Source organism: Antrostomus carolinensis, unplaced genomic scaffold, assembly GCF_000700745.2.
Source record: "Antrostomus carolinensis isolate BGI_N321 unplaced genomic scaffold, ASM70074v2 scaffold8721, whole genome shotgun sequence".
Lineage (NCBI taxonomy): Eukaryota > Metazoa > Chordata > Aves > Caprimulgiformes > Caprimulgidae > Antrostomus > Antrostomus carolinensis.
In genome coordinates this window covers 7538-24988 of record NW_010296278.1, presented here as the reverse complement: position 1 = coordinate 24988, position 17451 = coordinate 7538, and the positions used below count along the sequence as shown (strand labels likewise).

Sequence of the window (17451 nt, the reverse complement as noted above, 5' to 3'; positions counted from 1 at the left end):
GGAATATGCAAAATCTGGTGTGCTGGTTTTGGCTAGGACAGAGTTAATTTTCTTCACAGTAGCTGGTGTGGGGCTGTGTTTTGGATTTGTGCTGAAAACAGTTGATAATGCAGAGATGTTTTCGTTACTGCTGAGCAGTGTTCACACAGAGTCAAGGCGTTTTCTGCTTCTCATACCACCCCACCAACAAGGAGGCTGGGGGTGCACAAGAAGTTGGGAGGGGACACAGCTGGGACACCAGCTTTCACACCATATGACATCATGCTCAGCAATAAAAGCTGGGGGAAGAAGAATGAAGGGAGGACATTTGGAGTGATGACATTTGTCTTCCCAAGTAACCCTTAGGTGTGATGGAGCCCTGCTTTCCTGGAGATGGCTGAACACCTGCCTGCTGATGGGAAGTAACCTACGAATTCCTCATTTTGCTTTGCTTGTGTGCACAGCTTTTGCTTCACCCATTAAACTGTCTTTATCTCAACCCACGAGTCTTCTCACTTTTACCCCTCTGACTGTCTCTCCCACACCACCGAGGGGGAGTGAGCGAGCAGCTATGTGAGGATTATTTGCCAGCTGGGGTCAAACCACACCATCTGGACAAGATGAACACTGTCCCTAGTAGCATTCTGATATACCCTGCATGACTATTTTAGTTGTTATTTGTTTTTCAAAGAGAGTAATTTCTCCTATTCTAACTCATGGGCATATGACAGTTGTCCATTAATCTGCCCATATTTGACCTAAAGGTTAAAACAAAAGACTTACTGAGACAAAAAACACAGTACTAACTCTAAAGCTAAAGAAGAATCATTTTATGTATGGAGTCTAATGGAAAGTGAAACATACAATCAAATAAACATGTCTTTAAGAGAACAATTCATGTCAGCTTATTATTTATGTTTACCTTGAAGCCAGAAAACCAGAAGGAAAAATAAAACTTTTTTGGATACAAATCAGCTATGACAACAGTGTATAACTTCCTAAGACTTACTTAATCTTAGCAGTCAGTCAGTCAAGAAAACAAAAAGCTATTGGAAATTCTTCTTGTAATGGATTATTTCTAAAAATTTCCAGGTGTCATCTTAGAGATCTTTTATTTCAGATATAAGGTAAGAAACTGCTTTGGGTGGTTTTGTCTTCAAATTGTATATTGTAACCATAGATTATTTTTTGATAGCCTGTAAATTTTCTTCAGGCTTTAAAAAAATGTGATACTCTGATTTTTATAACTCTCCTGAATTATGAAGGAAAGGCCACAATAGAATTTTGCCTTACAGTATTTATCTGAAGTACAGAAAAACAGTGTGGATGAACAGAATAACAGCTTTCATCTTTTTTCCCCTAGAGAAGCTTTGTAAAATTGTGTATGGGTCCAAAAAAAAAAAAAAAATATATATATATATATATTGCCTTTGGGTAATACACAGTATATCTTTAAATTTTGATGTTATCTTGGTTAGGTCTCTGAAATAGAAACATTATGATTTATAACATATGTTCCCCAAGATGTAAGTTGTAATATCAGTTGGATATCAATAGATCATTCATGCTGACTGCCTGCATTCATTTGCAATGTCTGGAGTTAGCCCAAATGATAAGGGGGATGAATTACTTGCTTCAGCCGCTGACTGATGAATACGAATGTTGCTGCTCTTTAAGATCCATCAACAATAATCACGATGTATAATACCGTTAATCCTTATCTATTAGAAGAATTGTGCTATGAGGTTGCCTTTGACAGCATGGAGTAGAGTTGGGTTGCCTCACTCACCCTTTTCAGTCCTGAGTTTCCATGAGAAACCTTTCTTTTCGGATGTAGATCTTGGCAGCAGAAAGACTAAATGACTACTGTACTACGTAGGACAGTAACAACAGTATAGCTTCTTTTCCAGGAAAGTGATCGAGATGCAGTCGGTTTATACATTCTGTGTGAACAGCACTTTGTTCTATCATACCTTCCACAGTTTTAATTTATCTTTTTTAAAGTCAATTTAGCATTTTATCAAATTATAGTTGGAAAGGGCATACTCAACACTGTTTCCCTAACACTTACCAAGGCCACATTCATAATTCCTAATTTAGCTCCAATAGATTAATATCTACCTTCAACAAGCCTTCAGTGATAGCAATTTCACATGTTCCTTAAATATTGATCTGTTTCCTTGATTAAATCTTGAAGTTCAGCAAGTCTAGCAAGGTCAGTGAGAAAAATTTAGCTTAACAGTAGACTTTCCACTGATAAATTTGTCTCCTCTATGCCAAGATGTTCATTTGTCATTGATTAAAACTTTTTCTACAGTATATTTGACCATTAAGTCCAAAATATTAACACATAATTATCTTGGAGATTGGGATGCTATACATTAATTACATCTGTGTGGTATCTTTAGTCAAACGTTGTAATGGGATGCTCTGGGCTCAATCGTTCAACCCAGAATATCCCACAGAAGCGTAAAGGGGTTTCCTTTTTGGCTTTCTGTTGAGGGAAGGACAGAGTCAGTCAGAGTCAGACAGAAAGACAGCACATACACAAGCAGATGCTCTGTGTGTGTGCGCAGGTATGCGTGTTTATGTTTAGAATGAGGTCAACTAATTCTCGTTTATAAATAAATTTTTACATTCAAAATCTTCATTGGAATAACATTTTACTGTACTTTCACAGAAAGAAATCTAACTCAAAAAATATAGACATTGTTACATTTCAATGTATGTATAAGGTACTGTAACAAAAGTTCCACAATTCATAAAAAAGGAAAATTAGCCTGATGAACTAGGCTTAAGAAAGATCACTAACATAAGCTTCACTATAGTCCACCTGTCTATAGTTCATATTGGAGAACTGCCTACCAACTGGGGCAAGATACTCAAGAGGTCAGCATCCTTTACAGTATTTTAGGTATCAATATTTCAAACCTATTACTAGACAACTGATTAAAAAGCAGTTCCACTATGCTTTTTTGTTCTTACTCTTTTCGCATTTCCCATTCAGGAATTGAGTAGGGGGTTTGTTTTTTGTTTTTTTTTGTTGTTGTTGTTGTTGTTTTGTTTTGGCTTTAAGTTCAAGCCCATAGTATAGTTCATTACTAGTAACAGTCTTCAACAAAAACCCTTTGTTTCCCTACCACGGCAACAGTGCTAGCTCACACATTTAAATCTGGCTTTTACATTAAATTTGGTTTTAAATTAACAAACTGGAAACTCTTACGGCTTTCAGTCATATATGTTTGCTTTTGTTGGGCGTGCAACAGATTTTTGAGCAAATATCTGCTTCTCTGATCTGTTTGCTACTTTAATTATTAAACAAATACCATAACTCAGCCCACACATTCAGTCCTCTCAAGATCTTCTTTTACCACATACTCATTGGTGCACTTTGGGAAAGAAAGGAAGTTTACAAAACACTGTCATATCAGGGCTATGAGAGAACTTCTATACAGTGATATACAGGTTTTTTAACTCTGGTTAAAATCTTTGTTGTAAGTGGTAGGAGCACCTTCACTGAATTTTTGAAAAATGTTTGGTCCCTCAGTTCAAACTGCTACATGCAAGCTTCAAAAGTTTAGGTTAGTTTTAAAGTAAGGGATTGTATTATCATACCAATGGCAGATTTTTTGCTGTTGTGCATCTTTACATCCACACACACATGCTGGATTGTTCTTGCAATAGGAGTACTCATGTTTTCAACATTGAGCCTGTGCTTAAAAGTTTTCTGGATTCTGTGGTTCATCAGAGGTTTAGACGTTAAAGCAAAAACACATTAAACACGTACCTCTTTGTCTCCCATTCTCTGCAAGGCATCACCCAGGTGAAAATAAAAGCGTCCATCATTTGTGCCAGGGTCACCAGACTCTAGTCCTTCCTTTCTTAAAAAAAAAAAAAAAAAAAAAAAAAAGTATAAGAGAAACTTCAACAGGACTTCTAAAAGAGTTAATTTGATGGCTTTAAACAGGCTGACAATTCTATGCAAGAGAGAGGCTATAAATTGGCTATAAAATATAACCACCATGGTAATCTGGAATTTAGGCTGAATGAATACAGCATTTCAGTAAAAAGACACTGAGAAATGTTACCAGTTTTCCAAATGCCATGGTGTCTCTAAGGCAGAGGTGTATTCAGAGATGGACACTTTTCCCTGACCCTATATACATATACACAAGCATTTTAGAAAGCTGGATTAAAGTTTTGGTTTGTGGTATTTCTTCCCAAACACTAAGAAGTACATGCAAGCCCTCTCTGGATTTTCCCAAGAACCTCAAGTTTGCAGCATACTGCCAAACTCAAAACAATTTGAGACTCACAGTTTTGTACTTAGGGTTAATGACTACTAAAACACATACTTGATGTTTACAAATTGATGAGTCTCAAAGTGCAAAGCTTGTTCCAGTTCATAGGCAGTGATATAGCAATATAACTCCAACACATAGCTTAAACTGTGATTTGTGATTACTATATCTAAAAGGTATAAAATCTTGACATGTTCTATACATTTCAATTTTATTTTTTACAGGTAAAATATTTACTGTAGGTGAGAAAAGAAAAATACCTTTAGATAGGGTATGCTCTCTGCTATCTTGTTTTCTGCCTTCAGGATGAAGCCATAATGTACTTTGGCAAAACCATCATTTGGAGCCAGGCTTAGAACCTGTTTGAGAAAAACTGAATTAAATATTCACGTATGGATCTATGTAAATTATAAAACCTGTGCATATATTACTATTTAGTGATGCAGCAACATTATCTTCCATTGCCGACTCTCAGATAAATTCTTGGCTTGGTTGTACTTTGTTTTCCCCATTCACTTTTGTGCTTCTCCAGAAAAATCTATTACAAGCCAAACTTTGAAGTCGTAAAAGAAAAATTATTCCAACTGGAATCTTTGAATTGCATTATATTTTTATTGTCTGTCTTTCTCCACCCTCTCTCATGAGTTACAGCATGCTACATTACAGAATTAACACCACTTAAATTATATATCCCAGGTTTGCCTAATCTAAAAGAAAACAGCTGCTTTTGAACAAGTCTACAGCACAGTCATGGGAAGCACAGTGTAGAAATATACCTGAAATAGTTTAAAGTTAGATAGGTTTATACTGGTGGCAAACTAGTCTTGGCAAGAGAAAACAGACTGCTGTGAAGTACAGTGAGTACAAACGAGAAATGTTGTAAAATAATGCCTGCATCACATAACGGGACTGTGCAGACCCTGGGAATGCAAAGGGCATTCTCAGCACTATGATGAACTGGAGCACTCTCTGGAAGAGCTCACACTTGCTTGGCCAAGCAAAAGCCATCAGATGGTAATGTAAGGCCTAATGCAGTAACAATTCAATGTTACTAGAAGTGATTTATCCATCACACTAGAAAGTGATGGATAAATTATTCTTGTATAGTTGTGTGCTGCATGCTTTGACCAAGATTTAGCGTGCTGAATTACACTAAAAGAACAAGAATGTCTGAATTATAACCTGACTTAATTTTGCAGGAAAGGAAAACCCACAAGCAAATATCCAGAGATGGATATTTCATGGGGACTGTGCAAGAGAAAGATTTGTGTGTACATGGACAGCTGTAGGAATGGATCTGTGTACGGGGGAGCGTTTCAGAGAAAGAGACGTGAAGCTTGCTAGCCTGAGTTCTGAAACATATACCCCCAACATTACCCAGATAAATCAAGTGCATTTGCTCTGCCTCCGCCAAGGAGGAAACTAAAGAATGTCCTGATCTACTTTCCAGCTCCAGGTTTCCTATGATGTATATGTTCAGTATCATTTGTAGCTCTATGCGATATCAATTACATGGTCAAGTTAATCTGTTGTTACACCCTTAAAATAAGGGTGGATGGTCTTACCAGGACAGATCCTAAGTCTGTGAGGATCATCACAAGGGCCTGGCAGTCAGTGGAATTAGAGAGCCTGATACCAGCTGAACATCTAGCACAACTACTAATTACAAAACAACAGACAGATGAGCAATTATCTCGCCTAAATCTATTTTTGAAGCTACTAAACCTATGCCATGGATAAAATGTCTGCATACCTTGTAGCCATTTCCCTCTGCCTTTTCCAGTCACCCTCTAACCTAATTTTACCATCAAAATAATTACAAGCAAAACCATAATAAAATCTCTGGGTCAATTTCACTGCTTTCCTAAACCTTATTACATACAAACTACATTCAAACAAAACCAGAATCAACACAATGTGGGTCTAAAACATTATGAGTTAAAAACAGCAGTTTTACTTCTTTTTGGAGAAAAGAGCCACTATGAAGGAACAAGCAATTTGAGAATCTATCTGAAGTCCATAATATGACGCATTATTAGCAAAAAGTGAACCTGACAATTCATAGTAAGGATGAGCTTAACCCCTAGGATAAGAATATGCTACCACCTTACGCATCTTATGCCTTTTGGCTACAGTATTCTGTGTATAACCATTTTGATCTGAAAATCTGTACCTGCATGGTAAAATAAAATGACAGACAGAAATATTTATTAGCCATATAATTTTGTTAGGTTTCCTTTAACGACAGGATAAAGCTATCTGATTAATTAAGACAGAACAGAATTTTCTGTATTACAGTTCATTTAAACTATGCCGAGTTGTATTACGGCACGATCTACATTCAGAGCCCCTAAAAAGAAGCGAAGGGATACAATCAGCAGAAATTGCACTGGAAGTATTTAATGTAAATTGTATTACTCTGTTGCTGTTGCTGCATGCAATATTAATTATGTTTAGAAATAAGTTTTACTAAACTGCTCATAGCCCATTAAATATTAATGATGAATAAAGAAATTAACCTCTGGGGCTATCAATGGCTAATTAGCCAGGGCAGAGTACTGCGGTAATGTGGATATTCTGCTTTTGGTACCTGAGAAAGCTCAATCAGAGCTGGCTTGTGCGTGTCAGTATAATGCTGCACTGAGCCATGCAGACATGCCTTGGCATGGCAGGCAGAAAAAGTACTATTAGCAGAGTAACTGGTCTTATAAAGTTCTCTTCCACTGTATTTTATTATAATCCATTAAAAACAAAAATAGCTCTAAATTCTACTAGGACTTCTTTTAACATTATGTTTTCTTTTAAAGTAAATAGCTCTGAATTCTACTAGGACTACTTTTAATGTTATGTTTCTATGTTCCAAAGTGTAATGTTCAAAAGAAAATACTTTAATATTAGGCAAAACTGAACTCCTCTCCAATTGGATGCCATTTTCCATTTGTGGTTAAGTACATAGTCTGGTAAACACGTAATAGAAAAGTGTATTTTGTATCAGTTAAACTAAACTGCACTACAGCTGTATGTACAAAACCCTTTTTGGTCTGAAGTTCAATGTTTATACATATCGCTTCTGTAGCTAAAAGAAGGAACATATTGTATTTAAGACTTTTGAAATAAAAACGTGACTATAATACTTCAACAGCTGCTAAGACACAACAAATTTTGGGAAAATAATTTTAGAACAATTTTGATTGGTTCCAAATTTTAAAATCTGGTTATACAAAAAAAGCCCCAAAACCCAAGAATTGAAGAGAAAAAAAAGTAACTGGCTACTAAATGTAAAACAGGAAGTTTTAATTCACTAGGATTCCTTGGACATCTACTTGGAGATGATGCCAGCTAGAGTTAGTCTTGTCTGAAACAGTATATACTGTAACCCCAAGGCAGGGGACAGTGCCCATGAAGGGTCCAGCTGGTTGCACGTGCTCAGCCCATACTTAACACAAACTGGTAACACTGAGTTAAGATCAAAATGTAATAGCAGGAAGCAAGGGAGAACACTGGTACCTTTTGCCCAAGATCCTAGCAGATTCCCAGGGAATGGGAAATATGGAGTCTAGATTCTCCTGCATAGAAGAACTACTTGGGAACTTGTCTGAGGAGCAGAAACAAGAACCGCATACACAAGAAGCTAGACAACCACGAAGAAAAGAATAGGACCAGAGGGAAAACAGCAAAAAGCTGAGCTTTTAGTCAAATAAGGGGTAAGTTCTCTTGAGGATGCGTCCTGAGCTCTCTCTTCCTAGATGTCCATGATTTCTGCATTAAAGAACACTTGAACAAAATGTATGAACATCCTTACAAGTGTGAACCAGAACCTAGGATTCATAAATACTGGAGGTATCTACTGTGCAGCACTGAGTTCATGCTCTTGTCTGTGCTCTCATACGTTTTTCTCTCAAACATGTAATTCGTCATCCACTGGTGAGAAGGATTTAATAATGCTGCAGAAGCTTCCCAGGTTTTTCAAAAATCATGGCAAGAGGAAGATGTCTCCTGGAACCCCCCAGAACCACTCTTCACATTTGTCCTTCTCTTTATTGACTATGTACAGAGCCTGAGAACCTATGGTAGGAGCTCCAAACCATATGCCTATCACTTTCTAAATATGCATTGCAACAGCTGAGCAAAGCACTCAAGAGCAGACCATATGGCCCCTAAGCAATCTGCCCAAAATAATGCTAGAAGCCTTCAGTATAACCAAGAATAAAAGCAGGTACACATGAGCTTCTCCCTGTTTCTTTGGCTAGGTTTCCTTTCTTAAAATTCTTCATGTAAATTTATCCAGAATTACAACAAAGAAAAATATTACATTACTGTGTTGGAATTCAGCCTGAGGAGTAGCCAGAATATGGACAAAACCTTCATGATTTTTAAAAAGAAAAAAATCAAACTCCTTTTAAAAGGTATTTACTTGTTGCTTTTTTACAAGGACAGAGCATCACTATGATCTATTCTATTTCAGTGGTCAGTGAACTGCAAAACAGAGTAATTACACTGGATAAAGTCTATGGAAATAGGGAAAACAATATATTAAAAGCAGACCAGCTCTTATTTTGCATATCTGTTCTTTATCACAACAGAATCTTAATCTTCTGAAGTATATTAAACTTGTTATTAAAGTAATTATACAGCAAATTCATTACCTTCTCCTTCTTCCATTTATAAAAAGTCCTGTGATTATTGATATTAAGAAATTCTAACAAATTCTAACAAATCTGGCAACAAAATACTGAAAAATTGCAAAGGAAAATCTTGCCCAAAAGGAGTATGTTCTTGTTTTTTCAAGTTCCTTGCAGGTTGAGAAACAGGTTCCGTTAATATATTCTATCTTTAAAAGCTGATGTTTTCAATTCCCTTGAGAAATTTTCACAGCAGGTCAAAAATTATTCAACAGAAATGCCTTATGGCAGGACCTACAAAGTAGCCAAAGTAGCAAAGCAAACATTACTCTGGCAACATCTGAGATTACCAGAGGAGCTTGAGAAAAAAATCTGTATTATCAGGGTTCAGCTCCTGCTTCCAATCATGTGGTTAAATGTCCTTCTTCTCTTTGAGAAACAATCCGAGATGAGAATCCCCTCAGACGCTCAGATGAGGGGGATGGAATACTGGGCCTTTATTCTCAGGAGGTGGTACTAATCATGCTGACTCATCCTTAGTCTACATAACCAGCTAGTTACCATACCACACTGGTACTAAACAAGCACTGCAAGAAGTGTGCCAACACTAACAAGACCATCTCCAATCACGTGCTGCGACCTATTGCTCTACCAGTGACGTCAAGCTCCACATCTGTCAGAGAGATGCCAGTTGTTAACATGGCTTCTAGATCACAGGAGCAGAGCAGCCCTTCTTAGTAGTAATCTTCCCCAGCTTGATAATCATATATAAGACAGCAATATAAATCCAATGAACTGTCCACACTACAAGCATCATGAAAGAAAAACAGAATTTATGTTGCCTACAAAAACTGAAAAAACAAAGGTTAAATAGCTGTGTTGAGTACTGAACTACTTTATCACATAGTTAGAGATGGGATACCTGTAAAGAAACAGGCTTACTTCTGCTTTCCACGTCTTGCAGATATCTTTTTTTATACTATGCATTACATCTGTATGTGCTGTCAATATATCCTAACCTGTCTACCAGAAGGTATAAGAAACAAAATATTATTAAGTATATGAAAAACATCTGCATTTCTCTGTCTACAAGGAAAAATATTTAGCATGACTACCAGGAAATTTGAATTAAAATTATAAGATAATTAAGAACTGCATTATATCTATATTAACCCTTCAAAACCAGACATGCAAAATGTTTAACAACTAAAAAAGTTAAAAGCAGGCAATCTTTAGAATGAACATATGAATGCAAATCATTTTTGTCCTTGTCTGGAATGGAAGCTCACCTCTTCATATACTTTCTTGGCATTGCTGTTATCTCCTATCAAGAGGTAACCAACACCAAGGTCATTCTTGAATGAAGTATCACTGGGAAACAGCTGAACTAATTTCTGTAGAGTAACCAGGGAACCCCTCATGCGACCTAATTTGATGGAACAAGACTTAATTATAACTACAGATATAAGTAACTGTAGTAAGATGTTTACACAACATCTAAGAAAACACAAATCAGAGCCAAGTGTTCCACTTTCTGTAAAGATCAAGAAGCAGAACCTGGGAAAAAAACAAAAACAAAACCCAAAAATTGTGCAGATCAGATAGCAGTATATTCAGCTGCTTGGTGTCACTGGGAGTGTAGCTGTACAAGGAATATTTCAGAACATCACTGCGAATGGATATCATGCAGTGTTATGGTGGCCTCTAGTGGAGAGCTGTTCACAGTGTAGAGGTAATATTTAAGCTTTGGTTGCTCTTTCATACACAGATGTCAAAATGCTTGACAAAACTAGGTAAACACATCCAGATAAACTTAGTCTTAACTGATTTAACTATATTTCCATTACAAAATGAATCATGCTTTACGCGCTTAAAATTAAGTACATTCCTCAACTTCCTAGATGAGGTCCTGCTGAGGAACAGCAAGATCAAAACAAGTTGATATTAAAATCCAACACATGGGAACAGAACTCTTTTGTCCACCAAAATTGTCTGTGCCTGATACTCTAATCAGCACTTCTTATACATCAGATGATGGAGATGCAAACTTTTGGGTGTTATCCCTGAGTTTAATTCCATTCTTCTCTATGTTTACCTAAAGTTTATTTTGGATATGTTTACTTTATGTATAGAATTAATTACCTCATTATTTCCCTCATCTTCAGTAGAAAAAGAACATTTTCTTCTTTGTCAATAATTTTTTTTTTACCAACTTTCATCATAGCTTCTCATAGCATCTAGTCCACTGTTGTCTACAGGTGCTAGTATCATACAAGCATTTACATACATTAGATCCCTAAAAAAAATTAAAGATTTAAAAAATATTTTTCACAAGCATTTAAGAGATTAGGAACAGAACTCCTCCTGAAAATTCAATGGAATTGGTGTTTTTAAGTCCTTAGTGATCTTTTTGAAATTCTTGCTCACACAACTTCCACAATTTTTACACCATCTTCAAATCTTACCAAGAAACTGCTGCCTGTCTGCTTCTCGTTTCAAACTCAGTTTTATCAGATCTGAAGGGACATTTGGCAGACTAACCACCTCATCATAGGTGTTGATGGCTTTTTGCAGCATCTCATTACTTCTCATTTTCTCAGCTAAGTCATCTTCAGACTAGAAAGAATCACAAAACTATTATTAGAACTCATAATAATCCATTAGTCTTAAAAATAACTTTGTTTTCTTAAAAGGCAAACTGTGCAACTGTTAGACTATGGGAATAATCTTAGAATTATCTTTCATCTATATAATTTTTGGCATAACAATGGAAAACTTTTTTGGTTGTGCCTTATGGTAAGGCAGATTAGAATTACTGTCAATTCTTGTTTCCCACAAACTGAAAGCACAACTATGAGAAAATCTGCACCCAAAACATACATTAATACAGATTTTTTGTTAACATTTGTAGAAGTAATAATTTCTGCTTTCAAAAATAAATGATTTGTTTTAACCATATGGAAAAATGTAAATAGTTGCCTACAGACTATTTGTATACTAAGCCTCACACTGGCAGCAATATACAGATCAAAACACACCAACAAATGTTTCTTTCATAAGTTCTGACACAAATTTCACACTTTCTTAGAAAATTAATTAGGAATTTACTTTACTCTTGCATATGTTGATAGACTATCTACCCTACAACTCTTTCAGAACTTAAATTTGTTCATTAACTTCAGGAGTAGACCAAAGGATATATGAGATCTCTACTGTGAAATTACAGCTTCAGTGAAACCAATGGAAACTACTACTGATTTCACCTGCGGTATGGCATTTTCATAGTTTGTTTCCATAGCTGAAAAAAATAAGACTATATCTCATATGCTGAATTTCAGAAGTATTACTTTGAATTGTTTATACAAATACATGCATTTTCACGTGTTTAATGCATTCTTCCTTAATACATCTATTTTTATTGGATTGCGTTCTTCTTAAGTCAATTAGTAGAGGAAGGTGTAGGTACATCACAAGCATTGCAGGTGCAGAAGCTCTTACTGGTCTATCTAAATTCACTGTTGTATCAAACACACACATTAATGGAAACAGCTTCAACTGTGCTAACTGCATATGCTGCAGTAAGTAGTTAATATCTGGGATCTTTTTGCACTTCTGTCCTTTACTTTTTTTGGGCTACTTCGAAACTGAATATGGGAAAAATCAAACAATATGGTTAACTCAAAGTGTCAAAGAGTTGATCAGCTGGTTTCAGAGATAACTTCAGAAATCAGTTTGAAGAAATTATTTATTTTTCTGATGTACATTCACTATGAAATTTACTCTTCCTTTTTTTTTAAGGAATTGCAGGGTAAAGGATAGTAAAAGATACATAAGCAACAAGTAAAAATAGTCCACATAAAATCTGCATAAACTCACCAGTCTAGATGCTATGAACCATATAAGGAGGTTTAAGATCTATCTATTCTTCTTTTCAGCCTTAAAGGTTTTAACAATTTCTGTACATTTTTTCATCTGGTCTAAGTGTAGCTCCAGAAATCAAATCAGGAATAGCTCAGATTTCTGAAAATCACTTCTAATTATGAAACCTTTTGCAGAATTTTGGAGAAAACAATTGCCTTTTAAAAGTATTAAAAGATCCAGAAAAATGAATCCTCGTGTCTTATTAGAAATTTAATCTACAAAATCAGCATGTAATGCTGGTGCATCCTTCACAGAAATGGAGAAGTACACTCTTATGGTGAATTCCTGTCCTTTACCCTTTCCCTTCTTTGTAGTTTTACCTTCAGTTAATGACAAGAGACAGCAAATTTGAATGCGTTGTGTTGGTACAAATACCCATTGAAAAGAAATACAGTGTTGCTATGCAAAATCCTAAGAATAATCCATCTGTCAGTGAAGCCCATGATTTTCCCATTCCTTCAAACAGCTTCAGCTTACACATACTGGAGTCAATAAATTGTCATTGGACATGTTAATAAAACTTGTATGAGTCTACAAAGGCTACTGAAAATCAAAATGAATTGATAGTTGCTTTTACGCATTCCCAGAAAGTGTATACTAATTACGACTTCAGATCTTGGTCTGTAGAACCTTTCAAGCATTACTGAAATAGTAGGTTGTGACTACAAATTGTTGTAAAGGGACAAATGAAGTTGTGACACTGAGGGGAATTCTGAGTGACAATAAGTTTCACAGCTGGCTTCAATGATCTGCCCTCCTCCCTAAAAGCAGTGAGTTAATGAGGAGGCAGGAAGCATATTCTCTTACATATAATGAGTAGATTCATAAAAATTTTAAATATTAAAAGCATAAGTTAACAGAGTTAAGTCCATCTCATATATGAACCACAGTGGTCTCCTACTCTAAGTGGGCAAATAGTTCAGCAGACTGACTCTCACAGAGAGCACTAAAGTATTTGATCTGCTGTGTGTCAAATGCTTGTGTAATAGTTTTTGGATAATTCTGGCTTTAGTTTTAGTGTAACTATTATTAACCAAGTGAAAACTGTTTGTGACTCCAATTCAAGTGCTTCATTAATTGTATAACAGCACAATTCCCTTCTACGGTGAGGGTTTCACTTTGCTCATCTTGACTAACAGGAGTTCAAGTAGCCTTTTATTACACCTATGTGATAGTTTCACTGGGCTAGCCCTTCATTAGCAGCCAACACAGCCGTTCACCCACTTCTCCCCTATCCCCTGGGGAGGGGGAAGGACTGGGGGGCAAGGGTAAGGAGACTCGTAGGGTGAGATAAGAACAATTTAATAATTAAAATAAAAGAAAACTTAAAATAATACTAATATTAAATAGTAGTCATAATAATAACAGTAACAAAATACGGAAAATAACAAAAAGCGCAGCACTACTCTAGCTACTAAAAAGAAACCCAGCTCTGTTCCATCTAAAAACCAGGACAACCTAGTACAGTGGGATTATCCTACTATTTATGAGAATATAAATATTATTCTCTTTTGAGACATCCCAACAGAGCTCAAAAGTATTATCAATGCAGAGCTTATTTTCCAGTGCTTTCTGGTTTGGTTTTTTTTGTTTGTTTTTTTGAGAGGAACACCTGCAACAGAACTTGCTCCACAAGAAAATGTTAATTAAGCCTCCTTGCCTAAGAATTTGTGTTCTTTATCCTTTAACACTCTCCCTATAAAAAACCCACAATCCCCTTCCCTATTCCCACTATGCAAATAGCAGCATTTAGCCTAGAGCTGACTGACGTGTTGATTTACCAGCTGCAGCAAACAGTAGGTAACATCTAAGTTCTGCCTGATGTTCCTGCACTGGGAGTTATCTCTTATCATTCATGTGACAGTTTTCATGAGGTCTACAGGATGTATCTTATTTTTATGTCAAAAGCTCCCAAAGTAATTGGGGAAGGCTAGAGGACTGAAACAGATACCATATGACAGATAACATAATTCTTTTTTTCCTTAGGAAATGTCCATAAAATAAGTCTTACTGGGGTTTAGAACTCTATTGTTAAAAAAGGTTTATTTTCTTTTTTAACATTTATGGCTTTTTTTTTTTTAGTACCTGTGCTTTCCCATATCTTGCTCGAGGACTCTGTGGATATTGATTCACTAATTCTTCAAAGGCCCTTAGAGCTTCTTCAACTTTTCCCTGGAAAGTAGAAGTATTTATCAGAAACTCTATCTAATAAAAATGCTGAAAGATGCATGACCTATTTACACATTAGTTTCTCAAATTAAAAAAAAAAGCAGACTGAATCAACAGTTTTCATTCATATTTTTGTTGGGATTGCCTGCTTATTAAGATAAATTAGTTGTCATTATTTATGAAACAATACTATCCAATTTAAAATGAATAGCTTTGTTTTTATTTTACTTACTTTCCATTTGTTGGTTGGAAAAAATGTTGAGATGACAATACCCTGTCTATATAAAAAAGCAAAGATTCTATTGCTAACAATAAAATCCAAGCTGAATGTAACACAGAACAGAAAGGAAGTTCTAGACATACGTGGACATTTCCTCTCTGCATACCTCACATGATGAACAGAACCATGAACTCTGGTTCTTCTAGGGGAAACAGTGTAGACTCATCCATAGGCTACATGGCTGTTTTCTCCAAATGTTTTGCATAATGATGTCCCTCAGGACACCTCACACGTGCTCCGTGTCTCTTCCCTATCACATACCAAGTCCAAATGTAACTATGGTATTCTCATGATGAATGCTGACTAGCAAGTAAGGATGGAAGTTGAGACGAACCAGCTGCACTGTTAAATAGGAGCTAAGCACTGCTCAGCAAAATCTGGCATCAGATTTTGCTGCCACTTCCAATTCTTACAGTTTTATAAATATGAGTGAACTATTACACACAAATGTCTTGCTCTCTTCAAATATTACATATGTCTGATTTGTTACTAAATTTACCCTGTTTCCTATAAGACAAACATGATTGTCTGCAACTCACCAAGTGACACAGGCAGAAAAAGAGTCAGCTAACTGATCCTAAAGGCTCAAAAAGTTTGTTATACTTTCCTCCGATCAACCAATTGTTTAAATAACAAGAAGCATGAAAATGCTTTTTATTTTTGTATTCTAGAACATAAACATGCCTCCTAGTGACAAGCAGCAGCAGGGGCAACCTGAGGTTAGCGTGCTCTATGTAGTAGCCCTTCAGCCCCATCACAGACCTACAGGAAATCTGTGGCTGCATAGATGGCAATGTAAAGCTAAAACTGCACAGTCAATCTTCTGAAAATCAGGAATAATCCTACAGCTGCAGGTTTTTATTGTACTGTACTGAAAACAGTGTATCACATTGCTTAGCCATCTCAAATCCAGGATGCAACAAAGACCAGCAGTTGTTCTCCATGGGCTGGGACTGTCTGTGAGGTGTATCAGAGTTTTACAAGGCTCACATCCAAAAGACTTAAGGTCTCTCATTTCTAACAGTCACATAGCCTTGCTTCACTATTTAATCTCACATCCAGAAAAGGGACATATCTGCAAAGGTCTTGTTTTCTGAAACACTCAAATAAAATAATAAAATCGGAAGTGATCAGAGAAGATGACTGGAGACTTTTTGTTTATTGTTTGGGGTTTTTTGTTTGCTTGTTTTTCATAGTTAAGTTATTAAATTCAGACCTGTCAAAATTGACTGATTGACTTTAAGGTCTTGCTGCCACTGGTGAGAAGCAGGAAAACCTGCTTCATGCTCTAAGCAGCTGTACAGGATGCACTTCCAGGACACAGGCAGAATCCCAACAGAAACAATGTCTACTGCAAAGATTTGCGCATAGTGCTCCCGAAGCACGTGAACACTTCCTGAGAGATCCATATTAACACACTTATATTATTTAAGTTCACTGGTAACAGTTGACTTCAGTACTGAAATGGACAACAGTAATAGGACAGAACTAACCTTGTTCCATGTGATAAATGTAAGCAGTTTTTTGATGATAGGAATTCCACAGTTAAGCTCAATATTTTCAAGGTTAAAGGTGAGCAAACAAACATGAAAAAACATACACTTATGACTTTAAAAAATTTAAGGTAAACTATCCTAAGATAAACTATTTAAGGACAAACATGCACTGAATAGTTCATTTTAAATTTTGACTTCACAGAAAGTAATCTAAAAGTAATTCTCCCTTTTCTAAGTTATTTTTTTATTTTATTCTTTTTTGTCCACTCTCTACAGTCCTGAGCAAAACATTAAAAACTTACTTTTTTACGTAGTTTTTCTGCAGCATCTAGTTCAGCTTTAATGGTCTTATCAAACTTGTTTAAGAGCTTTGGCTTCTTCTTCTTTTTAGCTAAAAGAGATTTAAAAACCACACAGTTCATAGAATGGTATGGATTAGAAGGAACCTTAAAGATCATCTAGTTCCAACCCCCCTGCCATCAGCAGGGACACCTTCCACTAGACCAGGTTGCTCAAAGCCTCATCCAGCCTGGCCTTAAACACTTCCAGGGAGGGGGCATCCACAAGTTCCTTGGGCAACCTGTTCCAGTGTCTCACCACACTCACAGGAAATAATTTCTTCCTAATATCTACTCTAAACCTACCCTCTTACAGTTTAAAGCCATTACCCCTTGTTCTATCAC

The 17451-nt window shown here is 36.2% G+C and overlaps 1 protein-coding gene across 1 annotated transcript in view; it reads right to left on the bottom strand.

Moving 5' to 3' along the window:
- The window catches only part of LOC104532901 (aspartyl/asparaginyl beta-hydroxylase), a gene marked incomplete at its 5' end in the record, with an annotated part of 37285 nt that extends 20126 nt beyond the window's left edge, over positions 1–17159 (bottom strand). The window contains 6 exons of the mRNA XM_010178223.1: positions 3767–3856; positions 4541–4639; positions 10192–10328; positions 11368–11518; positions 14909–14995; positions 17071–17159. Coding sequence (XP_010176525.1) covers positions 3767–3856; positions 4541–4639; positions 10192–10328; positions 11368–11518; positions 14909–14995; positions 17071–17159 — 653 coding nt within the window. The remainder of the gene's footprint in view (positions 1–3766; positions 3857–4540; positions 4640–10191; positions 10329–11367; positions 11519–14908; positions 14996–17070) is intronic.
- Between the last annotated feature and the right edge of the window lie 292 nt (positions 17160–17451).